Genomic DNA, 26992 nt, shown 5'->3' on the forward strand with positions numbered 1-26992 from the left:
ATCCATGATATAAAAATGACAGTTTTCAAGATGCACTATGCAGAAATCGCTCCGCCATTTCCTGGTTGCTGGTCTAAAAGTTAGGCTAATTTCAGTTTGTGACAAGACAAGCAGTCACTGTGTATAGCAGGGCTCCCCAACTGGACACCGAATTTGGCCTGCGGTGATTTTATGCGTTACAAGTGTTTCTACGCATAATAGAGACATGTGATCGTATACAAATGTAAGCAAGCTTTGAAATGATTGTTTTAGTCAAAAATCTGTTTTGGGCTTCTTGCGGTTATTTGTAATTATGTTCCGCCCCCCCCCCGGCTGAATCGTATTGATGATCCCTGATGCAGAGAATCATTATACCATCTAAGCAGCTGTGAAATATATTTTTCAAAACCAAAAATATTGTATTTTCAACTGTTTGAAGCTGGTGAACAAAATGGGAGACTGGGAAGCATAAAAATAGCGCACATACAACAGACCTACTGCTTCTTAGACTTGCTTTCAATGAGAATGAAAGATTTAATAACTCACATTTCTATGTGAATTTGGTCTGGTCGCCCAAAAAGTAACATATTGTAGCTTTAACTATGTTTTGAGGCTACCAATAGTGTTTGTTTACAGTTTTTACACACATTGGAGTAAAACAAGCTTTTATGTTTGCGTTTATCAATGGGTATATATCATTAAGTCCACAAATGGCCGTAGCAGATAAGGATTCTAGCTTTAAAGGGCAGCAGTGGGTTCAGTTGGTTGGTTTATTAATTAATTAGAAGGTGCAACGTTTGTAAAACAAAATCAATTCACCTCTTCCTGTTATACTGTATGTAGTGAGTCACTAATCATGGGATGACATTTGCTATGTGGTTATGCACATAGGTCGAACTGTGCAGTGAGAATCATATCGTCCTGTCTGTAAAACAGGTAATCAATGACAAGGAAGTATAATCCTTTTGACAGTCTGCGCTGCGCCTGCGCCCTGTTTAGGTTGACCCTCGGGTGAAACTATAAAAACCCCAAGTTCCTAGGAAGTCATATGACTGATCTTTTCCAACATGGCTCGAGCACTGTTGTTGTTTGTGTTTATGTTGTCTGGTGTCTTTGCTGGACGCTACTTTAACGAGAAACAGCCATGCTATCGACCCAAGCTGACCAAGCACAATGGAGTCAGGTAACTTTAGCTGTCTTCTATCAGCTAATTTGATATGTTTACTGTCTAGTGCTTGCTCTCCAGCTAAAAATAGTAGCTAGAGTTGTTGCAACATGGTTCTAGTAATTTTCTTTCCAGTTGTATCAGGGTGTTTTCACACAGTCCTCTTTAAAATAACAGATCTGTCATTTTTTAAATGAAATCTGGGGTAAAAAAAAAAAAAAGGAGCAAAATAACTCCGTTATCTTTGTATTCACACTGCCCTTGCCTTTGAATGAGGACTCAACTATTTTGTCAGTTCAATTCAAATATTTAGTGGTCCGAGGCATCTTTGCATTCACATTGCTATGTTTAGAAAGGAACCAAGATCTTTTTCCAACATTCACTCAATGCACTCTGGGTTTTTGCAAAGTGCAGTACAAGCCATTCCATCAGACCTTGATGGAATGATTTACATTGATATACCTGCTTACATTTTGGAAGCTAATAGATTGCATTTAGTTAAGAGATGAGACATAAAGGAACACATTTTTTTCCTTTCTTGCACTGACTTTAGTGATGAATACTTTGAGGGAAAAAGTACTTGATACGATTGTGATGGCTTGTTTCACCGAGCGATCTTAAGATGAACGCACACATTGTAAGTCGCGCTGGAAAAGAGCGTCCTCTAAATTATTTAAATGTATGAATGTAATGAGATACTATTAACATGTGAATATTATTGGTAACAGAAGAAATAGCAGAAAATAACTCATTAAATAATGCTGTAATTGAAAAGTGTACACCCGATGTAGGTTACTACTCCTTTAAGAGCTATAATTGATGTTGTGCCTTATGTTGTGGTACTCACTAAATATGTTGTCTCCTCACACTATTCAAACCCCACAATCGAATAAACAGCTTATGAAGCTATCTTTGCAATATGTGATCTATAGGCTTTTCTCTGCATTATTCATAATCGCTAATGAATATGCAAAAACAGCACACGTTTGTTCCGTGAACCTGTACATCATCTTCTCTCTTTTGTGGCACCAATGTGAGGAGTTATGGCAGGGAAACGTTGCTGCTGCAGTCTCGTGCGGGAATAATGACAAGCGAACCTGGGGGACTTTGTATTCGCATTGCCGTAAGTGAACCGAACTCGGACCATCTCTCGAGTTCGCTTCGGGGGCTCTTTTGATGGGTTCCCTTGGAGTGTTCACACTGCACAAAAAAATCAGCGAACCGCGTTCCGAGTTAACAAAAGTTGTGTGAAAGAGACTAAGTGAGGCGGCAGGTAGTCTAGTGGTTAGACCGAACCGACAACTGTCGTTCTGCCCCTGAACAAGGCAGTTAACCCACTGTTCCTAGGCTCATTGTAAATAAGAGTTTGTTCTTAACTGACTTGCCTAGTTAAATAAAGTGTGAAAACACCCTCTGTCTAAAGATGGTCATTCATTTTGTACTTGCGTAACACTGCATAATTAGTTATTTTTGTGGTGTGTGTGTGTGTGTACAATCACAGCCATCTCTCTGATATGGGAAGTGGCCAGCTAGCGCATGTCAGATGACTCTAGTGCCCAAAATCCTGTTTTAGCACGGGTAGCGCCATTGAGGACTTTAACCATTTTTCAAGTAGTCAACTGGGATTTCCTAATGGGTTAAGGAAGGATCACATTATTCCATACTGGTCATCAGGAGAGATCAGTCAATTAATTATTTGTAAGCAAACATTCCATAACTGCAGGTGGCAAGAAATCACATCAACACCATTATCCCAGAAACCCTAGGCCCACTTCAATTTGCATATCCACAGAGGGAATCTCTATTTCACACCACACTGCCCTTTCCCACCTGGACAGAAGGAACACTTGCGTAAGAATGCTATTCATTGACTACAGCTCAGAGTTCAGCACCATAGTACCCTCAAAGCTCATCACAAAGGACCCTGGGACTAAACACCTCCCTCTGCAACTGGATCCTGGACTTCCTGACAGGCCACCCCCTGGTGGTAAGGGTAGGTAACAACACATCTGCCATGCTGATCCTCAACATGAGGGCCCCTCAGGGGTGTGTGCTCAGTCCCCTCCAGTACTCCCTGTTCACTCATGACTGCATGGCCAGGCACGACTCCAACATCATTAAGTTTGCAGACGACACAACAGTGGTAGGCCTGATCACCGACAACGATAGTACTACCTATAGGGAGAAGGTCAGAGACCTGGCCATGTGGTGCCAGGATAACCTGTCCCTCAATATGATCAAGACAAAGGAGATGATTGTGGACTACAGGAGGAGGACCGAGCACGCCCCCATTCTCATCGACGGGGCTGCAGTGGAGAAGGTTGAGAGCTTCAAGTTCCTTGGTGTCCTCATCACCAACAAACTATCATGGTCCGAACACACCAAGACAGTTGTGAAGAGGGCACGACGAAGCCTGTTCCCCATCAGGAGATTTGGCATGGGTCCTGAGATCCTCAAAAGGTTCTACAGCTGCACAATCGAGACTATCTAGACTGGTTGCATCATTTACATTTAAGTCATTTAGCAGACGCTCTTATCCAGAGCGACTTACAAATTGGTGCATTCACCTTATGATATCCAGTGGAACAACCACTTTACAATAGTGCATCTAAATCTTTTAGGGGGGGGGGGTTAGAAGGATTACTTTATCCTATCCTAGGTATTCCTTAAAGAGGTGGGGTTTTAGGTGTCTCCGGAAGGTGGTGATTGACTCCGCTGTCCTGGCGTCGTGAGGGAGCTTGTTCCACCATTGGGGTGCCAGAGCAGCGAACAGTTTTGACTGGGCTGAGCGGGAACTGTGCTTCCTCAGAGGTAGGGGGGCCAGCAGGCCAGAGGTGGATGAACGCAGTGCCCTTGTTTGGGTGTAGGGCCTGATCAGAGCCTGAAGGTATGGAGGTGCCGTTCCCTTCACAGCTCCGTAGGCAATCACCATGGTCTTGTAGCGGATGCGAGCTTCAACTGGAAGCCAGTGGAGAGAGCGGAGGAGCGGGGTGACGTGAGAGAACTTGGGAAGGTTGAACACCAGACGGGCTGCGGCATTCTGGATGAGTTGTAGGGGTTTAATGGCACAGGCAGGGAGCCCAGCCAACAGCGAGTTGCAGTAATCCAGACGGGAGATGACAAGTGCCTGGATTAGGACCTGCGTCGCTTCCTGTGTGAGGCAGGGTCGTACTCTGCGAATGTTGTAGAGCATGAACCTACAGGATCGGGTCACCGCCTTGATGTTAGTGGAGAACGACAGGGTGTTGTCCAGGATCACGCCAAGGTTCTTAGCACTCTGGGAGGAGGACACAAGGGAGTTGTCAACCGTGATGGCGAGATCATGGAACGGGCAGTCCTTCCCCGGGAGGAAGAGCAGCTCCGTCTTGCCGAGGTTCAGCTTGAGCTGGTGATCCGTCATCCACACTGATATGTCTGACAGACATGCAGAGATGCGATTCGCCGCCTGGTTATCAGAAGGGGGAAAGGAGAAGATTAATTGTGTGTCGTCTGCATAGCAATGATAGGAGAGACCATGTGAGAATATGACAGAGCCAAGTGACTTGGTGTATAGCGAGAATAGGAGAGGGCCTAGAACAGAGCCCTGGGGGACACCAGTGGTGAGAGCGCATGGTGCGGAGACAGATTCTCGCCACGCCACCTGGTAGGAGCGGCCTGTCAGGTAGGACGCAATCCAAGCGTGGGCTGCGCCGGAGATGCCCAACTCGGAGAGGGTGGAGAGGAGGATCTGATGGTTCACAGTATCAAAGGCAGCAGATAGGTCTAGAAGGATGAGAGGAGAGTTAGCTTTAGCAGTGCGGAGAGCCTCCGTGACACAGAGAAGAGCAGTCTCAGTTGAATGCCCAGTCTTGAAACCTGACTGATTAGGATCAAGAAGGTCATTCTGAGAGCGATAGCAGGAGAGCTGGCCAAGGACGGCACGTTCAAGAGTTTTGGAGAGAAAAGAAAGAAGGGATACTGGTCTGTAGTTGTTGACATCGGAGGGATCGAGTGTAGGTTTTTTCAGAAGGGGTGCAACTCTCGCTCTCTTGAAGACGGAAGGGACGTAGCCAGCGGTCAAGGATGAGTTGATGAGCGAGGTGAGGTAGGGGAGAAGGTCTCCGGAAATGGTCTGGAGAAGAGAGGAGGGGATAGGGTCAAGTGGGCAGGTTGTTGGGCGGCTGGCCGTCACAAGACGCGAGATTTCATCTGGAGAGAGAGGGGAGAAAGAGGTCAAAGCACAGGGTAGGGCAGTGTGAGCAGGACCAGCGGTGTCGTTTGACTTAGCAAACGAGGATCGGATATCGTCAACCTTCTTTTCAAAATGGTTGACGAAGTCATCCGCAGAGAGGGGGGAGGGGGAGGAGGATTCAGGAGGGAGGAGAAGGTAGCAAAGAGCTTCCTAGGGTTAGAGGCAGATGCTTGGAATTTAGAGTGGTAGAAAGTGGCTTTAGCAGCAGAGACAGAAGAGGAGAATGTAGAGAGGAGTGAGTGAAAGGATGCCAGGTCCGCAGGGAGGCGAGTTTTCCTCCATTTCCGCTCGGCTGCCCGGAGCCCTGTTCTGTGAGCTCGTAGTGAGTCGTCGAGCCACGGAGCAGGAGGGGAGGACCGAGCCGGCCTGGAGGATAAGGGACAGAGAAAATCAAAGGATGCAGAAAGGGAGGAGAGGAGGGTTGAGGAGGCAGAATCAGGAGATAGGTTGGAGAAGGTTTGAGCAGAGGGAAGAGATGATAGGATGGAAGAGGAGAGAGTAGCGGGAGAGAGAGAGCGAAGGTTGGGACGGCGCAATACCATCCGAGTAGGGGCAGAGTGAGAAGTGTTGGATGAGAGCAAGAGGGAAAAGGATACAAGGTAGTGGTCGGAGATTTGGAGGGGAGTTGCAATGAGATTAGTGGAAGAACAGCATCTAGTAAAGATGAGGTCAAGCGTATTGCCTGCCTTGTGAGTAGGGGGGGAAGGTGAGAGGGTGAGGTCAAAAGAGGAGAGGAGTGGAAAGAAGGAGGCAGAGAGGAATGAGTCAAAGGTAGACGTGGGGAGGTTAAAGTCACCCAGAACTGTGAGAGGTGAGCCATCCTCAGGAAAGGAACTTATCAAGGCGTCAAGCTCATTGATGAACTCTCCAAGGGAACCTGGAGGGCGATAAATGATAAGGATGTTAAGCTTGAAAGGGCTGGTAACTGTGACAGCATGGAATTCAAATGAGGAGATAGACAGATGGGTCAGGGGAGAAAGAGAGAATGTCCACTTGGGAGAGATGAGGATTCCAGTGCCACCACCCCGCTGGCTCGATGCTCTAGGGGTATGCGAGAACACGTGGGCAGACGAAGAGAGAGCAGTAGGAGTAGCAGTGTTATCTGTGGTAATCCATGTTTCCGTCAGCGCCAGGAAGTCTAGGGACTGGAGGGTAGCATAGGCTGAGATGAACTCAGCCTTGTTGGCTGTAGACCGGCAGTTCCAGAGGCTGCTGGAGACCTGGAACTCCACGTGGGTCGTGCGCGCTGGGACCACCAGGTTAGAGTGGCAGCGGCCATGCAGTGTGAAGCGTTTGTATGGCCTGTGCAGAGAGGAGAGAACAGGGATAGACAGACACATAGTTGACAAGCTACAGAAGTGTTGTTTCTTGTATTATTGTCTCTTGTCTTTAGAGAACTGTTTCACTTTGATATCCTTTTTCTTCTGTCCTGATTTTCTCATTCTTTTCTTCTGTTAACTAGATATTCTTTGTTGTTCTTCGTTAGCTAGCTAGCTTCTTCCAAAAGAGTCCCTAGCAACTGCTTAGCAACTGGTAAACAATTCAGTTAGCTAAGATAACTACAATTTTTTGAAAAATAACTATTTTTCAAAAGCCTATCTTTGTTTGTTGCTTGTTTTTTCTCCTATTCAGTCTTGCAGTTTTCTTTTGCTTTTTTCCGATGTACTTCACTCTAAAAACCATGTAAATTTCAATATTTGTAGGAGCTCATTTTTCAGCTGCTGCTGCTCAAATTGGAGTTCCGGAATCACAAGCATCACTGCCTGGTATTGCAACTGATCGGCCTCCGACAGCAAGGCACTACAGAGGGTAGTGCGAACGGCCCAGTACATCACTGGGGACAAGCTTCCTGCCATCCAGGACCTCTATACCAGGCGGTGTCAGAGGAAGGCCCAAACAATTGCCAAAGACTCCAGGCACCCTAGTCATAGACTGTTCTCTCTGCTAACGCACGGCAAGCAGAACCGGAGCACCGTCTAGGTTCAAAAGGCTTCTTAATTGCTTCTACCCCCCAAGCCGTAAGACTCCTGAACAGCTTATCAAATGGCTACCCAGACAATTTTTTTACTTAACACTTATTTTTCTTATCTGCATTGTTTAAGTGCTTGTAAGTAAGCATTTCACTGTTTTTGGTGAATATGACAAATACAATTTGATTTTGATCACCAACCTTGGCTTTTTATACCTGTTAACCAATGGGACAGGGTTCTGGTCTTTGCACAAAACATCCATTAAATTATATAAGTAATTGTCGCTGAGACCTATCACTTACTGCTGAAGATATTAACATAAGATATTAACCTTTTTTATATTCATCCAATGTTTATGGATGAAGTGATGACGTCATCGCTTCTCGGGCTGTTCCCTGTGCGCACTGAGTGCTAGTGCGCATGTGATGTTGCTCCTTATAAACCAGATGCAAACTGGATAGATAAGGTCCATGTATGCGAAAGTGAGTAGATTCCCTTGAAAACAACAGACATCGTAGACAGTCCATTTCTTATTATACCTCAGTGGTTCAAACATAATACAGGTGGCAGTATGCAACCTTTGTTTTCCAACTCGTAGAAGAAAATTGACTACTTCAAAATGGAGATGGCCTCAATGGCGCTGCCCTGTGCCCACATATGCCATAATGGGACAGATACAATGATGCGACGTCTATGGCGCTTGTCTCTAATGGTTTCAACTGTCGAGTGTTGATTTAAGTGTTCTTTATTTGTTCAGGTGTGAATTGCTTGCATCTTCTGCACTCAATTGGTATCATTGGTCAGTAACTGAATATTGAGTTTATTGCATGTAATTCTTTCATAAGTTTTAATAATGGTTCAAATGTTGCCAAGTTCCTGCCGGTTTCAGAATTGTCCCATAATTAAAATTAGCTGATTGGTAGGCTACTACATAACTTTCTTCTTTAAACAATATTCAAGTGCAGAATTTTTACCCCCTGTGATTTTGACTCAAGTCTTAATCAGTTTATTACAGAAAAGGCATATCATGGCTATCCAAAGTTTGAAATCAATGAAGCAATCAAAGCCGAGGGTGGAAACAAGGTAGCAAAGTTCTGACATGTCTGTGTGGAAGGAGATGACTGGGTCTCCAGTAGCATGGGCAGAAATTGTTTGGGAGCTGACTTTTTTTTTTTTGAAAGCTTTTCATCCCATTTTGCTATTTGGCGCTCAAAATTCTGCCCTCCTGAAATATATAATTTGACAACTGGATGTCTCCAGAAACATGCATGGTCCTTTCAACTGTAGTAGCTATTTGGCTTCTGAGTTTTGAAAGTATGATTGTGCTGTGGATGCTTTTGAGTGCTTGACCTTTGAATGGAGAGGCAGATCTGCCAAGTTCGATCAGGGGTGTATTCATTACACCGATTTTTCTGTTGATAAACGTTTCTTAAACGAAAGCAAACTGCACGAAACTGGGCGGTGTATATACCTGAATTTGTCCAATCGAAACTTGTTTTACTTGTAACCCATTTTGCAACTGTTTGGACTAATGATTACACCCCTGGTCAGGTTTTGAATTGTCCCGTCATGGTATGGGACCTTATAAGTGCGCACTGCATTTTGTTATCCGTCATGCTTGCTGAGACTGTTTTAGCTGCTCTACATTAGAATTCTGTCTAGAGAACCTTGTACCCTGACGTCATGTCTTTTCATCAGGACGTTGCCTAGACCCCACAAGTTCCTGAAACTCAATGAGCTCCCCAAGACGTGGGACTGGAGGAACATCAACGGCACCAACTACGTCAGCACCACCCGCAACCAGCACATCCCCCAATACTGTGGCTCCTGCTGGGCACACGGCAGCACCAGCGCCATGGCAGGTAGCGTAACCTCAAGTTCGCCTTTCCGCGGTCATCCGACCTGTACAGCTCATAGAAATGAACAAGCCATATCCAATTTACTTGGTAGTTTTACAGACTCTCTTGCATCAGAAGGGAGCACCGTACAAACGGACAAATGGCTGAATATCAGATTGTGAAATTCTATTATTTGGCCACAGATGTCTCAAACCTCTGATTCACTATAAGTACAGTGTTGCACGTCTTGGTAATTCATCTTCAAGATTGTCATAAAGATGATTTTTACCCATTTTAAAGTCACTTGGAAACAATTTTATAACAAAGGTGGAGTAAACATTGTAATAATTGTTCAAACATGCATGTCTGTTAGGCATTTAACACATGACTCACTCCACTGACTCAAATTCAGAGTGGTATGGCAGGGAAGCGTTGAGGCAGGGAAGTGGTGTGGCAATGCCAACCTCTGGATGTGCTGACGTGCAGTTAAAGCTTCATGGTTTCCTGTAATTCAGGTTTCTTGTAAACCTTGTTCCTGTAAAGCATGTTTGTTGTAGAATGCAAAGTACAGTTCCTCCTTTGCTCATACAAGTAGTCCTTTTATCATAACAATACCATGACTTCAGAGTGCTAGAGTAGTCCTTACTAAGTTTGACTTGTGAACATGAACATCTAAGAGCAGATTCTGTCACCTGTACTGAATTAATGGACTGGTTGTTGGTGGTTTGCTCTCCTTTGTCAGATCGCATCAACATCAAGCGGAAGGGAGCCTGGCCCTCTGCTTATCTGTCAGTCCAGAATGTGGTGGACTGTGGTGAGGCCGGCTCCTGTCATGGAGGGGATCACTCTGGGGTGTGGGAGTACGCCAACAAACATGGCATCCCTGACGAGACCTGCAACAACTACCAGGCCAAGGACCAGAGTAAGGCCTCGAACTCTATCTCCTAGCTGAACATACATTTTTCTTGGTTGAACATGACATTTTTTCCCATGACTTGATCACAAGAATTTCTGTCACATCAAATTAAGATTCTGTTCATTTACAATTTCTCAGGCTTAAAATGTTCTCCATATTGTGTCTTGCAGAGTGCAAACCGTTCAACCAGTGTGGAACCTGCACAACGTTCGGGGTCTGTAACATCATCCAGAACTATACCCTGTGGAAGGTCGGAGACTTCGGCGCCATCAATGGGAGGGAGAAGATGATGGCTGAGATCTACGCTGGAGGACCTATCAGGTTAGGAACTGGACCTGGTCAACATGGGCTGTGTGTCTCAAATGCAGGGGTGCAACTTTCACATTCTGAAATTGCATTTTTGTCCCCCCCAGTTTTATCATTGCACTCTGATACAAAAAAGCGTGCTTTAGGACCATGCGGATGCCTCAGAGTGGTCGGGTAGGCTGTTTGGAGGTTTCAGCCGTCTGGATTTTGGGGCTGCTCTACGACACCACAGAGTGTGCAGACAGGCAGTGTGAAGACAAAGTTTCCGTTGCAGCTGCTGTCTCTTTGTTGTACTTTTTCTCAGTTGTCAGAGCAGAAACTGGCAGCTCTTTATTTGACTGATGTAGCTGTCAAGGTATCTGCTGTTTGACTTAATAGAAAAAAGTATTTATTCCCAGTTCTGAGCTAGTAGTGTAACTGAAATGTAACGTCAACTAATGTTTCATCTCGACTGAAATTCTGTCTGAAGAGAAACGAACGAACTAGCTAGCTAGTAGACCACAACCAGTTCAACTCTAGCGATCTATAAGATAGCAAAATCTAACAGCTGCTGTGTATGGAAATGTCCCTTGTGTCCTGTTTCAAGAGGTAAATTAACCTGGCTAGTTTTTGTCAGTTGACGCACCATTTAGAGCTAGCCAGCGTTAGCTAGCTCACTCACTTGATGTATTCTTTTTTTTAAAAGTAGACATGAATCAAATCATGAAACCAGCAGCCAAATGATTGAAGACCGATATTCTGACGTTTTTTTTTTACAGCGCAATGTGAGTTTTTATTAGTCAGTATAGCAATGTAAACTTATTGATTTGTCAGATCCCCTACTTTTCACACTGACAAAGTATAAACAGCTCTACAGACTAAACTGTCATGGTACACAACACAATATTGATGATGATGAATGGATACAGATATATTTGAATGCCGAATCATGTTCATATCATCTCCGACATAAATTACTGCATTTTAAGAACATCAATAGAACATCCTATATGCCAGTAACTCTGAATATCATGCACTCAGAAATATTATTCCTCTGTTGGAAGTGTAAAACACAAAAGGGGGCATATGTTATGAACTTGTGAAGGCTGGCTGAATTCTGGCAAAGAGTATGTTCTTTTGTCTCATGTCTACAGATTCTTCTTGTGTTTTATTTGCTTGGAAATGTTGATACTGAAGACTTATCAGAAGAAACTGTAACCTTGCATTTATAGTTGCTAAGAAATGCATTGCCATTTAATTGGAATGTTGTTGTCCTCGCACAGTGGCAGAAATGTAAAGTTATGTATCACTAGATTTGATTTTATTACAAGATTAAGGGTATACTGTGGAACTTTCATAGTCTGGATGCCGTATATGGAATAGCCTACTGTATGACAAAGGGTCTGTATTGAAAACATGAGATTTAGTCAGTCGCAAATGGATAAAAAAAAAAATTCATGGCACAAGACACCTGTGTGATTTGCGCCTGTCTTGGTGGACTAATCATTGAGGAGCCCACGGGGATGCCTCAGTCCAAGAATATGGCATGTCTCTCGCCAGAATGCGCGCTCTCCCGCCACTTTGTGGATATTCATTGTATCATAACTTCATTGTGTGCATTGTTGTCCATCAATTGCCCATTACGTACATCACCAGTAGAAGCCTACATTTACCTTTAATTCCCATAATTTCTAATCTGCAAACTTTGTTTTGGTTATGTTAATGAATTCAATATATTATTAGTCACTTACTGTTCTCGTGTGTTTTTCAGAACTCACAACGTATGCTACACTTGTGAGAAACAAGTTTTTGTTTATTTCATTCCATTTACGAGTTTTGTCAACTTATTCATCGTATTTTGTTTGAAATGCTCCTGTCAATGTTGAGTAAGGACGAGCACCTGATTACACATATAGAAGTAGGACCGGTGAATGTGCCCATTTGGGGATGTCTGGTTTTTGTATTTCTGATTGTCTTAACTCACCACCACTAATGAGCTGTGGAGCTTCTCAAACTAATTTTTCTTCACTGCAAAGAGCAAGTAAATTAAGTCTCTTTTTAGAATCAATTGAGAATGACAACAGTTCCTCAAAGTATTTAAACAATATTTCCAACTTTCTCCCTTTCGATAACCACAAGTCATTAAAGGGAAAGATGTAATGCTCTGATCCAGTGGAAACGTCAAAAAATACCTGATTTACTTTTCCCTTGCACAAATAGCCTCCAGCTGTGTTTGTCCCGAGCTCACTGGCACAGGAAACAGGGGGCTCAGAATATTTTATACAATGTTGTCTAGTGCAAGTTTCGGGCACCCAGTTGATCCAATGTTTCCAGATGCAGATTGGTTACGCATGGCCAATGTGACTTGCAGAATATTTATCAGGATATTTTCTACTTGCAGGCTGCAATGTTTTTGCTTTATGTAGGTTATTACATAGCTAGCAATAATAGTTACTTTTTGATAGAATGTCGATTAAGCATAGACAAGGATTTTGAGATGCAGCGATTATAAATCAAAATGTGCATATGAAAATCATGATTGGTAAAAATGGTCAAATTGGCACTCCAAATGGAAAAGGTTGCTGACCGCTGGTGTAGCCTATTACCTGCAACTTCAGGCCAGCAGCAGGAGGAGGGGGTTCGGAACAGGTCTTTTTTTCTTCTTGTTAGGCTCTCTGGCTCCCTCTTGAGTCATTTAATTAAACAGCGTGGTTAAAGCATCAGACAAGTTAAAACATATAGGGTGTGTCTCTATATGACGACACCATTCTGTATACTTCTGGCCCTTCTTTGGACAAATCTAATGTATTTATATAGCCCTTCTTACATCAGCTAATATCTCAAAGTGCTGTACAGAAACCCAGCCTAAAACCCCAAACGGCAAACAATGCAGGTGTAGAAGCATGGTGGCTAGGAAAAACTCCCTAGAAAGGCCAGAACCTAGGAAGAAACCTAGAGTGGAACCAGGCTATGAGGGGTGGCCAGTCCTCTTCTGGCTGTGCCGGGTGGAGATTATAACAGAACATGGCCAAGATGTTGAAATGTTCATAAATGACCAGCGTGGTCAAGTAATAATAATCACAGTTGTCGAGAGTGCAACAAGTCAGCACCTCGAGTAAATGTCAGTTGGCTTTTCATAGCCGATCATTCAGAGTATCTCTACCGCTCCTGCTGTCTCTAGAGAGTTGAAAACAGCAGGTCTGGGACAGGTAGCACGTCCGGCGAACAGGTCAGGGTTCCATAGCCGCAGGCAGAACAGTTGAAACTGGAGCAGCAGCACGGCCAGGTGGACTGGGGACAGCAAGGAGTCATCATGTCAGGTTTGGACACTTAACAACCCTCCAGACGAGCTTCAATGCCATACAACTCTCCTTCCGTGGCCTCCAACTGCTCTTCAATGCAAGTAAAACTAAATGCATGCTCTTCAACCGATCGCTGCCCGCCCGTCCAGCATCACTACTCTGGACGGTTCTGACTTAGAATATGTGGACAACTATAAATACCTAGGTGTCTGGTTAGACTGTAAGTTCTCGTTCCAGACTCACATTAAGCATCTCAATCTAGAATCTGCTTCCTATTTCACAACAAAGCCTCCTTCACTCATGTTGTGAAACTGACTATCCTACTGATCCTTGACTTCGGCGATGTCATTTACAAAATAGCCTCCAACACTACTCAGCAAATTGGATGTTGTCTATCAGTGTCATCCGTTTTGTCGCCAAAGTCCCATATACTACCCACCACTGCGACCTGTATGCTCTCGTTGGCTGGCCCTCGCTACATATTCGTTGCCAAACCCACTGGCTCCAGGTCCTCTAAGTCTTTGCTAGGTAAGCCCCACCTTCTCAGCTCACTGATCACCATAGCAACTCCCACCCGTAGCACGCGCTCCAGCAGGTATATTTCACGGGTCATCCCCAAAGCCAACATCTCTTTGGCCACATTTCCTTCCAGTTCTCTGCTGCCAATGACTGGAACGAATTGCAAGAATCACTGAAGCTGGAGACGTATCGCCCCCTCTAACTTTAAGCATCAGCTGTCAGTGCAGCTTACCGATCACTGTACCTGTACACAGCCCATCTGTAAATAGCACACCCAACTACCTCATCCCCATATAATTGTTTTTGCTCTTTTGCACCCCAGTATCTCTACTTGCACATTTATCACTCCAGTGTTAATGTTAAATTGTAATTATTTTGCCTCTATGGCCTATTTATTGCCTTACCTCCATACTCTTCTACATTTGCACACACTGTACATAGATTTTTTATTTTGTGTTATTGACTGTACGTTTGTTTATCCCATGTGTAACTTTGTCGTTTTTGTCGCACTGCTTTGCTTTATCTTGGCCAGGTCGCAGTTGTAAATGAGAACTTGTTCTCAACTGGCCTACCTGGTTAAATAAAGGTGAAATTTGGAACTGGACTGGGATAACATGGTGACTGCTTCTCTTCTCATGAGCTCCAACCTAACAGTGACTGTGTATGGATTCGGAAAAGATGTAAAGCCAAGTCACAATCAAATAGGCATATGTCTGATATGTAACAAAGGGTTTTTATTTTTACTATTTTCTACCTTGTAGAATAATAGTGAAAACATCAAAACTATGAAATAACACATGGAATCATGTAGTAACCAAAAAGTGTTAAACAAATCAAACTATTTTAGATTCTTCAAAGTAGCCACCCATTGCCTTGACAGCTTTGCACATTCTTGGCATTCTCTCAACCACCTTCACCTAGAACGCTTTTCCAACAGTCTTGAAGGAGTTCCCACATGCTGAGCACTTGTTGGCTGCTTTTCCTTCACTCTGCGGTCAAACTCATCTCAATTGGGTTGAGGTCGGGTGATTGTGGAGGCCATCTGATTCAGTACTCCATCACTCTCCTTCTTGGTCAAATGGCCCTTACACAGCCTGGAGGTGTCTGGTCATTGTCCTGTTGAAAAACAAATGGTAGTCCTACTAAGCGCAAACGAGATGGGATGGCGTATCGCTGCAGAATGCTGTGGTAGCCATGCTGGTTAAGTGTGCCTTGAATTCTAAATAAATCACTGTCACCAGCAAAGCACCATCACACCACCTTCATGGTGGGAACCACACGTGCGGAGATCATCTGGTTACCTACTCTGCGTCTTACAAAGACATGGCGGTTGGAACCAAAAGATCGATTTCCACCACGCTAATGTCCATTGCGCATGTTTCTTGGCCCAAGCAAGTGTCTTCTTCTTATTGGTGTCCTTTTAGTAGTGGTTTCTTTGCAACAATCGACCATGAAGGCCTGATTGACGCAGTCTCCTCTGAACTGTTGTGTCTGTTGTTTGAGCACTGTGACGCATTTATTTGGGCTGCAATTTCTGAGGCTGGTAACTCTCTCTAATGAACGTATCCTCTGCAGTAGAGGCAACTCTGGGTCTTCCTTTCCTATGGCGGTCCTCATGAGAGCCAGTTTCTTCATAGCGTTTGATCGTTTTTGTGACTGCACTTAAACTTTCGAAGTTCATAATTTTCCAGATTGACTGACCTTCATGTCTTAGTAATGGACTGTCATTTTCTCTTTGCATATTTGAGCTGTTCTTGACATAATATGGACTTAGTCTTTTACCAAATAGCCCTATCTTCTGTAAACCACCCCAACCTTGTCACAACCCAACTGATTGGCTCAAATGCATGAAGGAGGAAAGAAATTCCACAAATTAACAAGGCACACTTGTTAATTTAAATGCATTACAGGTAGCTGCCTCACGAAGCTGGGTGAGAGAATGTGCAAAGGGTGGCTACTTAGATTCTTCAAAAATTGAAAATATATTTTGATTTGTTTAACACGTTTGGTTACTACATGGTGCCATTTCATAGTTTTGATGTCTTCACTATTATTCTACAATGTAGAAAATAGTAAAAAAAAAAAATTAAAAAAAATGGAATTAATAACTTTTTAGGTGTTTCCATACTTTTGACTGATTCTCTACTTTGAGTCAGCTGAACTCGTGGATACTGTTTTTATGTCTGTGCAGTTTGAAGGACGTTGCTAACTAGTATTACCCATAGACTTCCAATCTGCTAGTCCATTCTATTCCCTTTCATGTCCCTGCAAAAACATATACAAAAAAACATGCCGACTGTAATTAGTTTCACTTTAACTAAAGTTTTTGTTTTCTGTTCTTGGTAGCTGTGGAATCATGGCTACTGACAAGTTGGACGCCTACACTGGAGGCCTGTACTCTGAGTACATTGAGGAGCCCTTCATCAACCACATTGTATCTGTTGCCGGCTGGGGCATGGATGAGAACGGTGTGGAATTCTGGATCGTCCGCAACTCATGGGGAGAGCCATGGGTAAAATTTGTACTTAGTCATTTAGCAGAAGCTCTAATCTAGAGCGATTTTTACAGTTGGTGCATTTATTTTAAGGTAGTTGGGTGAGACAACCACAGATCAAGTAGCTATCCACAAAGTCAGTGCTAAGAAAAAACAAGTGAGTGTTGGTGAAAGTCAAGGGTGTTTTATAAAAAAAAAAAATGATTGGGGGGTATTCAATATGCATGGTGAAGAGGTAGGTTTTTTTTTGGAAGATGGACGTTAGGGAGAAGCTTGTTCCATCCTTATTGAATGAATGAACACTATGCATGCCATATTGGAGCTGGTAGTGATCTTTCATGGCACTAGCTGCAGCAGAGAATGTCAAACCTCATGCTCTACTATAGATTTACAAATCCTAGCCTTTAGCCGTTCCTGTAGTTTATTAACTTGACTATTACATGAACTTCACTTTCTATTGTTCATGTGCATTCTAGCATCTTTATCTAGCTGAAACTCCAGATTGAGTAAATGTGTTTTCTTGCCAGGGTGAGAAGGGCTGGCTGAGGATCGTAACCAGCGCCTACAAGGGAGGAAGTGGCAGTCAGTACAACCTGGCACTGGAGGAAGACTGCATGTACGGAGATCCCATCGTGCCCAAGACCTACATGTAGACAACAGGCAGTGGGACCAACCAATGTTTCTTCTAAAGACCTGGGGCCTCCATCAACTGTTGTGTAAATTTCACACTAAATATAAATATTGAGATTTTAATGAATCAGACCTGTCGTAAAACTGCACGCGTGAACGAGCGTTAACTCGACCTGAAATGCCCTCATTCACCTTTTTTATGGTGACAATAAGCCCTTTATTTGCTGTATAAATTGGAACTATTGGAATTAGGCCACAGTTTTTAAAAGAAAGCACAAATTTGATCAAATGTTTTTAGAGGTGTTGACAGAATCTTAATAGTTTGCAGTAACTTATGCTGTATTTGGCAAAAGACAGTTTCTGAAAGGGAAAAAAAGTGGCACATTTTTGTGGACCTGTCAGTAGAATGTTTGAATTCAATGTTTTGCATAGACTCCCCCCCCCCCCCCCCCACCCCACCTAAATATGCTGGACTTCCCGTGAATTCTGAAACGTTGTCTAGTCTACTCTGAAACATTTAATTTATGGTAAGCTACTGACAGTTCCATATTTACTTTCATGTAAAAGCCTATCTTATAAACCGCACTGCCTATGGGATTGCATGGGCTATATATTTACTAGGCCCATTTTAAATGATGTGCATGGTAATTTGTTGTATGGCTAGCATTCAGAAAAGGTGAGAAATATATTCTGCAATGGTTATGAAAATAAAATAGGAAATCATTTCCTAATTATTTTAGATTGCATAAAACTAAACATACCTATTTGCTCTTCTAACAGCAAATGGTTGCTCTTTTTATGAATAAGCGTGTCATCATATCCACCATTTGCACAAAATACCAACTTGCCTGCTTGGAATACCAGACTTCAACCACTACAAAATGTGTGTTTGCATGGAGGTAAGCACATTTTCAGTTTTTTATGAATGCCAACTTTTGCATGTAGGCAGCATTGATAAATGAGGCCCCAGAAGCTGTTACAGAATAGGCAGCATTGTATATCTACAGTTTTCTATGACAATCTCAGGCTACTTCCACATGGTACAATTAGGAAAGGGGAAGTTATTTAAAAAAATGTTGCCTTGATGTGCTTTTGGATCTTTTTCTTATACAAAATGTTACTGAACAAGTACAAATGCTGATATTAGGTGCACAATTAGCTTAAGCTCAAAAGGCTAGGAAGAACTAATTGTGGCTGTAAATGTTGAAGCTTTGATTAATTCTGATGCCACTTGTCTTTTGCTGTATGCAAATTTAACTGAATGATTTCAGTATTCTGAAAGCAAGGCCAGGATTCAAACAAATGCACTGACATCTCACTGCACTTGGCTTAAAGGTAATTTATGTTTGTCTTCATGAGTTTCCACAGTTCAATTTGTTTAGATCCAGGCCTGTTACTGAAATGTGTTTTAATAGCTGATACATTTTCTGAACTACCACAAAATGAATGGTGGATGTTGCTACGTGTGTAACTAATAAAACCAACGTGTCAAGATTCTTGTCAAATTGAAAAGGGTAACCATGAAAAAGGCCAAACCTTTTGAGCAGTCAGTCATATTACCACAAAACAGAAAATGGACAACTTTGGCTCATACTAATGGAAACTACAGTGAAACGAATGGAGCTGCACGAGTTCTCCACATAAGCAATGATACACTACATCCTAATTCTGAAAGTCATGTGTTTACACATTTGAAAATAAAAAGTTGCAGGTGAAAGTCTACACCCAAGCGGTGAGCTGTCTGCCTCAAAATCGGCAATGTTCCAGTCCTCGTTCAGCAGAACACATCCAGGGATCGGCTCATAACCAAAAGGTCCTGGTCTTCCCGCTACATCCTCAATTCATCATGATGAAGTTGGATTTGCAGTGAGCTGAAAAGGAGCAGAATGATAATTATATTTTAACTGGGCAAAAGGAAAATATTTAATCACGTAGACAGTTTTGGGCCATGAAAAAGATGGTAGAAGAGATTGACCTATGAACTCCGCAACAGGGTCATGTTCTCCCTCTGTCCGAATGGTTCCAGCAATGCTGTCGTTCTCCAGGATGGGCAGGAACAGCTGGACAAAGTCTGAAGTGTACGGCGGGGCAATCACATCCAACACCTGATAGGGCAAACACACATCAATATTTTCACTTCCACTACCATTTTCTCAAGAGCAACTAAATTGGACCAACATCATCTTTAGGTTTCACTTCTCTTTAAAAAGTTTCAGCAGGCCTTACTTCTGTTACGAAGTAGCGAATGAGAGAGATGTCCGTGTTGAGCTTCTCCAGGCACTTGCGGATGTATCCGACCACAGGCAACACGTAGCCCCGACTCAGCAGGTGGACCATACGATCCAACAGTGTCTTCTTCAGCTCCATCTGAAAGGGACAACACTCATACAGTCAGCTAAGAACTCATCCACTGAAAGTCTATGGGTAGTTGCATGGTCCCAGATTAAGCCTACGCATGCACAACACGCACACCTGCTCCATGACGTCAAGCTGGGAGTGTTCTGTCTCAAATAGCTTGATCAGCAGCTGGAGGACCTGTGGGTGCAGAAGCTGGTGACAGGTGCTGATCTGGGGAATAAAAACAAACATGATGGTCTTAATCTCTGTCCCTACCACCTGATTGGTCTTTAAACCGCAAAACAATTCCAAGAATGACAGTTAAAGGCACAGTGTGTGTGTATGTCCCAAATGGCACCCTATTTTTTTATATAGTGCACTACTTTTGACCAGGGCACCTAGCGTAAAGGTAGTGCGCTATATAGAGTCATTTGGACTTATATATCATAGGTACTGTGAGTCAACCATAATACCACAACTAAAACATCCTCCCTCAGCCAGTGAAAAAGTGCAATCCCTACCTCATCCAGAAGTGCTAGATGGACAGGGGTGTGGTCTGTCTGGAGCTGGAAGTAGCGGGGCTCAGAGACCGTCCAATCAACCCATTTCAGCACCCCCATGGCAACAACCGGGAACCTGAAAATGGACATAGTGATGTCTCAACCGACAGTGGTAACCAATTACATTATTGGAATCCTCTGGCTTTAGCTACATATTTTGGAGATCATTGATGGGCTCACTAGGTTGGCTGCTGGGCTCACCGGATGCACTGGTACAGAGTGCTGAGCTCAGCCACCAGTTCTGTGGCTCCTTTATTCTCATTGCAACACAGGTTATGGACCGTCTCAATGGCCTTGGAGGTGGACTTGAGCTCATCCTTGTTGATGTTCACTCGTTTGTTCTGTGGATGGATGAAAAGAGAGCCATACTGTTATCTGGGCGTTTTTATTTGGGTGAAAAAACACATGTAATTGGATAAAACATCTTCACATACCGGTAAAAAAACATTTTAAATTCTGCATTTGAGCATCAACAGAACATCTGATAAGCTTAGTAGCATGAGGGATTATGTCAGGGGCGTTTTGGTTTCCGGTACCTTTTTCCATGTCTCGACCACACTGGCAGCGTAGGCCAGGATGTGAATGTATTTGTGTTTATGGTCCTGGTTGATCTTGGAGCCTGGCTTGAACAGTGACTGCATGAACAGGTCCAGGAAGGCAGGCACTCGAATCTGAAGAGACAAGGGAAAATACTTCAACCATTCTCTCAAAAGACAATATCAATAGCTGAAAGACAAGCAAATCTCAGTTTAGCATCCAGGTAAAGCTAGCCTGGTCCCAGATCTGTTTGTGCTGTCTTGCTAACTCATTGTCACGTCAAACATGCAAGGCAACCGGTGAAAATATCCCTCCATCTAACTTGGAAAATGGCACCTTATTCCCTATGTAGTGCACTACTTTAGATTTTTTGGCTTGATGCCCCACACTAACCAGCTCTACGGGAGGCGGGTCCATGCTGCTGAACATTTTGAAGAGCACAGTGATGTCGGCAGGGTTGAGTGCCCCTTTGGACAGCATTGCGCCCAGGGCCTGGCAGGCTCGAGGGTAGGCTGCTGCTGTGCCCAATGCCAGGGTGATCTGACTGGCATCATGCCCCCTGAAATGAAACCGCACAAGGAACAGTACAACACTCAAATTAGCTCACTTACTTACCGTAAATTCCGGACTATAAGCCACAACTTTTTTCCCAGCTTTGAACCTCGCGGCTTAAACAATGACGCGGCTAATATATGGATTTTTCCCGCTTTCAAATTTTTTTCTTCCAAAAAAACATTCTGTGATGTGCTCAGTTTTTTGGCGGCATGAAGCTTTCATTAGACCAATGAAATTGCCGAACGGGTTAAGGTCAAACAACTTTTTTGTTTACTGTTTAGATTAAATCGAGCGCTCTCAAACTTCCCATCATTCTGATTACAGTAGTCATTTTGTCACCCTCATCATGGCAAAGACACAGAAATGCATATGATGCAGCTTTCAAGTTGAAGGCGATTGATCTGGCTGTTGGAAAAGGAAATAGAGCTGCTGCACGGGAGCTTGGTCTTAATGAGTCGATGATAAGACGTTGGAAACAGCAGCTTGAGGAATTGACTCAGTGCAAAAAGACAACTAAAGCTTACTGCAAATTTTTTGTTACAAGCCGTGTTTCGTTAAAGCCTATTTATTTTTGTTACAAGCCGTGTTTCGTTAAAGCCTATTTATTTTTGTTACAAGCCGTGTTTCGTTAAAGCCTGTGTAAAGTTAATTTGTTTCAATGTACCGGTAGGCACCTGCAGCTTATAGACATGTGCGGCTTATTTATGTTCAAAATAATAATTTTAAAAAAAATCAGTGGGTGCGGCTTATATTCAGGTGCGCTTAATAGTCCGGAAATTACGGTACTTAAACCGCTTTATTCCTGGAGGAACATATGGCCTGTAATAAAATTAGCTACTATACAACAGTACTATACCCATTTAGTTGAGATTGTGACAGTTGAGAGCATAACTTCATTAGACTGCCTTTTCCACAAAGCTGCTCACTCAATGTTCACATTTATTGTAACACTGGATTTTACAGATAATACCTTTCACAAAACGCAGGAATCTATTTAAATAAATGAAATGCATTTCCTTCAATCATATGTAATGCTGCCAAGATGGAGGATCTGCATCAGCAGCCTATGCTCCTTATAGGAGCCAAATGCTTGTCAAGTAAGTCAATACTTGCAAAATAGTGTAGAGGGCTGGATACCTCTGATGTGCAGACTTCTGTACTTCCTGGCCGATCCTGCGCATGGCCGACCCTCCCTGCTCCTCCTGAGACATGATGGACATCATGGCCTGGGCAAACAGGTAAGTGTGCTCCCCATGACACACCATCTTCTGTGGAACACAGAAAAGGAGGAGAAAACAGTTCAGCCACAAACCAACTAAACAATCAGAGACACTCATGCCAAAAGACAGGTAGCCTGCAACATGTTGTGTTGTGCTACCAATGTCCTGCAATTACATATTGGTTTGAGAAATACTGATTGAAGTACCACTTTAAATGATTCAAAACCTTGAATACATCACATTTCCAAAATCATCAAACCAAGGATTTGTATTGAGTGAAAATGACAGATATGCCTAGATCTTATTCTTGGGAACACCAGGGCCGGTATTCATAAAGCGTCTCAGAGTAGGAGTGCTGATCTCTAGAATCAGTATTGCCTTTTAGATCCTAATGAATATAATTATATGGACAGGGGGGACCTGATTAGAGACTCACAGCGAATTCTGGCAGGTTCTTCTCCAGGTTGTCCTCTCCTCCATCCAGCAGTGTGGCCAGAGAGGTTCTCAGGACCCTGGAGAACACCTCCAGCTGCTGGCACGCTGTGGACACACTGGTGATCTCCCCCTGGTAGCCCGCATCTGAGATGAGCTGAGGACACACACACACACAAATCAGCAAGGAGAGGAGGAACATGACACTGTTTGACCCATAACGACATTAGTTATTAACGGCTGGGTGATCATCAGTACCTTGACAGTGAAGTTGAGCATCAGACAGTCAGGGTGGGCCTCGGCCAGCTTGTAGAAAAGGTCTCTCCAGGTGGTGTGGGCGATCATCTGTTCCAGCCAGGCAGGAGTCTGAACCAACAAGAGGACAGGGTTACTAAACTCAGCAAAAAAAGAAACGTCCTCTCAATGTCAACTGCGTTTATTTTCAGCAAACTTAACGTGTAAATATTTGTATGAACATAAGACATAAACTGAACAAGTTCCACAGACATGTGACTTGACTAACAAATGGAATAATGTGTCCCTGAACAAAGGGGGGGGGGGGGGGGGGGGGTCAATCAAAAGTAACAGTCAGTATCTGGTGTGGCCACAAGCTGCATTAAGTACTGCAGTGCATCTCCTCCTCATGGACGGCACCAGATTTGCCAGTTCTTGCTGTGAGATGTTACCCCACTCTTCCACCAAAGCACCTGCAAATTCCTGGACATTTCTGGGGGGATTGGCCCTAGCTCTCACCGATCCAACAGGTCCCAGACTTGCTCAATGGGATTGAGATCCGGGCTCTTCGTTGGCCATGGCACAACACTGACATTCCTGTCATGCAGGAAATCACACACAGAACGAGCAGTATGGCTGGTGGCATTGTCATGCTGGAGGGTCATGTCAGGATGAGCCTGCAGGAAGGGTACCACGAGGGAGGAGGATGTCTTCCCTGTAACGCACAGCGTTGAGATTGCCTGCAATGACAACAAGCTCAGTCCGATGATGGTGTGACACACCGCCCCAGACCATGACAGACCCTCCACCTCCAAATCGATCCTGCTCCAGAGTACAGGCCTCGGTGTAACGCTCATTCCTTAGACAATAAACGCGAATCCGACCATCACCTCTGGTGAGACAAAACCGGGACTCATCAGTGAAGAGCACTTTCTGCCAGTCCGGTCTGGTCCAGCGACGGTGGGTTTGTGCCCATAGGCGACATTGTTGCCGGTGATTTCTGGTGAGGACCTGCCTTACAACAGGCTTACAAGCCCTCAGTCCAGCCTCTCTCAGCCTATTGCAGACATTCTGAGCACTGATGGAGGAATTGTGCGTTCCTGGTGTAACTCGGGCAGTTGTTGTTGCCATCCTGTACCTGTCCCACAGGTGTGATGTTCGGATGTACCGATCCTGTGCAGGTGATGTTACACGTGGTCTGCCACTGTCCATCCTGTCTCAGGTGTCTCACAGTACGGACATTGCAATTTATTGCCCTGGCCACATCTGCAGTCCTCATGCCTCCTTGCAGCATGCCTAAGGCACGTTCACGCAGTTGAGCAGGGCCCAGGGCATCTTTCTTTTGGTGTTTTTCAGAGTCAGTAGAAAGGCCTCTTTAGTGTCCTAAGTTTTCATAACTGTGACCTTAATTGCCTACTGACTGTAAGCTGTTAGTGTCTTAACGACCGTTCCACAGGTGCATGTTCATTAATTGTTTATGGTTCATTGAACAAGCATGGGAAACAGTGTTTAAACCCTTTACAATGAAGATCTGTGAAGTTATTTGGATTTTTACGAATTATCTTTGAAAGACAGGATCCTGAAAAATGAACGTTTATTTTTTTGCTGAGTTTATATACACTGTATACTATAGGGTATCTACTAAACTCTGAGGGAAACACATTACATGCAAGAACACAGAGAATTAAAACAATTTATATGATTAATCAAGTTTTTTTCTAGGAGAGAAACAGTAAGAGTGAAAAAAAACAAGCAAGCAGGAGTGCACCAGTTTTGAGCTATCTGTCACATTCAGATCACAGCAAAGCATTGGTGGTTTGTCTTACACTGGCAACCGATATCTCACCTCTCCCTCCACGGTAAAGATGGAGTCAGCCTTCTGTGGGTCAAAGTGCTTGATCAGCAGACTCTTCAAGTGATTCTCTACCCGTTCCTGCACCTGAGCTGGCTCTACACCTGCGATACACAGTCCGAAAAAACATACATTCCACTATACGTCTCAAACAGTGTGAGAGGAACAAAAACCCCATATATTCAGTGATTGTGGAGTCCAGGGCTTCGTCCCAAATGGCACCCTATTCCCCATGCAGTGCAGTGCACTACTGGTCAAAAGTAGTATACTGCATAGGGAAAAGGGTGCCATTTGCAGCCCAGTCCAGTGTTGTTTACCCATCTGGATGAGCCACTCTGCCAGCAGGTTCACAGTCTGGGCCACAGCAGAGTAGTTCTCAGACAGGAGCTGGATGACGTGTTCAGGGGAGCCACCAGCCTGAAAATATCTGTGGAAACAGAAGCCTCTTCAGGAAATGGTTTGACTCTTCACACACTAACGTTACTAGGCAGACACACGCAATAGTGTGTTTACGTTTTAAGGGTGTTGAATACAGCAGGCTCCATGATGTAATCTCTGCTGGAGAACTTCTGTAGGCAGTCCTCCTGAACTTTCCCATCATTCTCCCCTTCAACATAGTCGTCCTGCTATATGAATGTCACATCACTTCAGCCAAGGAAAGAACATCTTAACATTGAAGCTATCACCATGTAAATTCGCGATTTGGCTCTGTCAAACAATGAATCAACAGCCTGCAACAATGTAGCTACAATATATATTTTTTAGCTACATTGCCATTACTAGCGACATTGTACATTCACTAGCTGGCTACATACAGTAGCTAAAGATTGTTTACATTGCCATCCGGACCATCCCAGTCTCCAATATTCCTCTCGTAATATTCCTCGTCCATGATGACGAGAGAATGAGTAGGGTTTATAATGTGAAGCACACGGCGAGTTATAATAAAGCAGGCCTAGCTAATACTTTAGAAAACAATACAGAGTGTGTTTTCAAAACAATTAGATAGCCTTTGCCTAAGCTAACTTGCTAGTAATCAGATATCTGAAGGTCCATAGTTAGATGCGCCGCCTTGTGGCTTGGCAGAATAAATGCGTGTTTCCTGCTGTAGTGTAGACAGACACACGAGAAATACAAACAGAGATTCATTCCAGTTGATTTGCTCTCGAAAACAATGGACATATTGTGGTGCGCCTTTTTTTAACTGAAGATGCACGACTGTGGGGTAAACAAGGGGTAAAAAGAAGGATATGGAACTGTTTTGATAACCGGTGTGAGGATTTGATAGAAGAAAACAAAATGGTGGAAAATAAGAGCATTGGGGAAAGAAATCTCCCATCTTCACTCATCAGTGGTTAAAGAAAAGATGAGGACTTGGAATTACACTGAACAAAAATATAAACGTAACATGTAAAGTGTTGATCCCATGTTTCATGAGCTGACATAAAAGATCCCATACATTTTCCATATGCACAAAAAGCTTATTTCTCTCAAATTTTATAACATCCCTGTTAGTGAGCATTTCTTTGCCAAAAGAATCCATCCACCGGACAGGTTTGGCATATCAAGAAACTCATTAAACAACATGATCATTACACAGGGGCACCTTGTTTGGGACAATACAAGTTCACAGTTGTCACAACACAATGCCACTGATGTCTCAAGTTGAGGGAGCGTGCAATTGGCATACTGACTGCAGGAATGTCCACCAGAGCTGTTGCCAGAGAATTGAATGTGAATTTCTCTACCACAAGCCACCTCCAATGTAGTTTTAGAGAATTTGGCAGTATGTCCAACCGGTCTAACAACCGTAGACCATGTGTAACCAAGCCAGCCCAGGACCTTCACATCCGGCTTCTTCACCTGCAGGATCGTCTGAGACCAGCCACCCGACAGCTGATGACTGGGTTTGCACAACCAAATAATTTCTGCACAA

At 43.6% G+C, this 26992-nt stretch overlaps 2 protein-coding genes across 4 annotated transcripts; one reads left to right on the plus strand and one right to left on the minus strand.

The window, feature by feature from the left end:
* Positions 1-930: 930 nt before the first annotated feature.
* Positions 931-18821, plus strand: ctsz (cathepsin Z). Of its 2 annotated transcripts, none has more exons than XM_014167212.3 (6): positions 931-1162; positions 9044-9207; positions 9926-10105; positions 10270-10420; positions 16552-16717; positions 17227-18821. In XM_014167212.3, exons 1-6 carry the CDS (start codon positions 1047-1049, stop codon positions 17350-17352), a joined length of 903 nt encoding a protein of 300 aa, XP_014022687.1. In that variant the 5' UTR covers positions 931-1046; the 3' UTR covers positions 17353-18821. The 2 variants fall into 2 exon arrangements, with proteins under 2 accessions (XP_014022687.1, XP_014022688.2); XM_014167213.3 differs by lacking the exon at positions 931-1162 and adding an exon at positions 8382-8428.
* Positions 18234-26141, minus strand: nelfcd (negative elongation factor complex member C/D). Of its 2 annotated transcripts, none has more exons than XM_014167188.3 (15): positions 25892-26141; positions 25570-25679; positions 25374-25483; positions 25051-25160; positions 23229-23336; positions 22975-23127; positions 22456-22586; positions 21157-21322; positions 20763-20897; positions 20428-20567; positions 20188-20302; positions 19802-19897; positions 19556-19696; positions 19305-19434; positions 18234-19200 (listed from the first exon to the last, which is right to left on the minus strand). In XM_014167188.3, the coding sequence occupies exons 1-15, from the start codon at positions 25946-25948 to the stop codon at positions 19166-19168; spliced, it is 1737 nt and encodes a 578-aa protein (XP_014022663.2). In that variant the 5' UTR covers positions 25949-26141; the 3' UTR covers positions 18234-19165. The 2 variants fall into 2 exon arrangements, with proteins under 2 accessions (XP_014022663.2, NP_001133943.1); NM_001140471.1 differs by having other exon boundaries at positions 25570-25682; positions 25892-26103.
* Positions 26142-26992: the final 851 nt, after the last annotated feature.

Source organism: Salmo salar, chromosome 22 (assembly GCF_965601325.2).
Source record: "Salmo salar chromosome 22, fSalSal1, whole genome shotgun sequence".
NCBI lineage: Eukaryota > Metazoa > Chordata > Actinopteri > Salmoniformes > Salmonidae > Salmo > Salmo salar.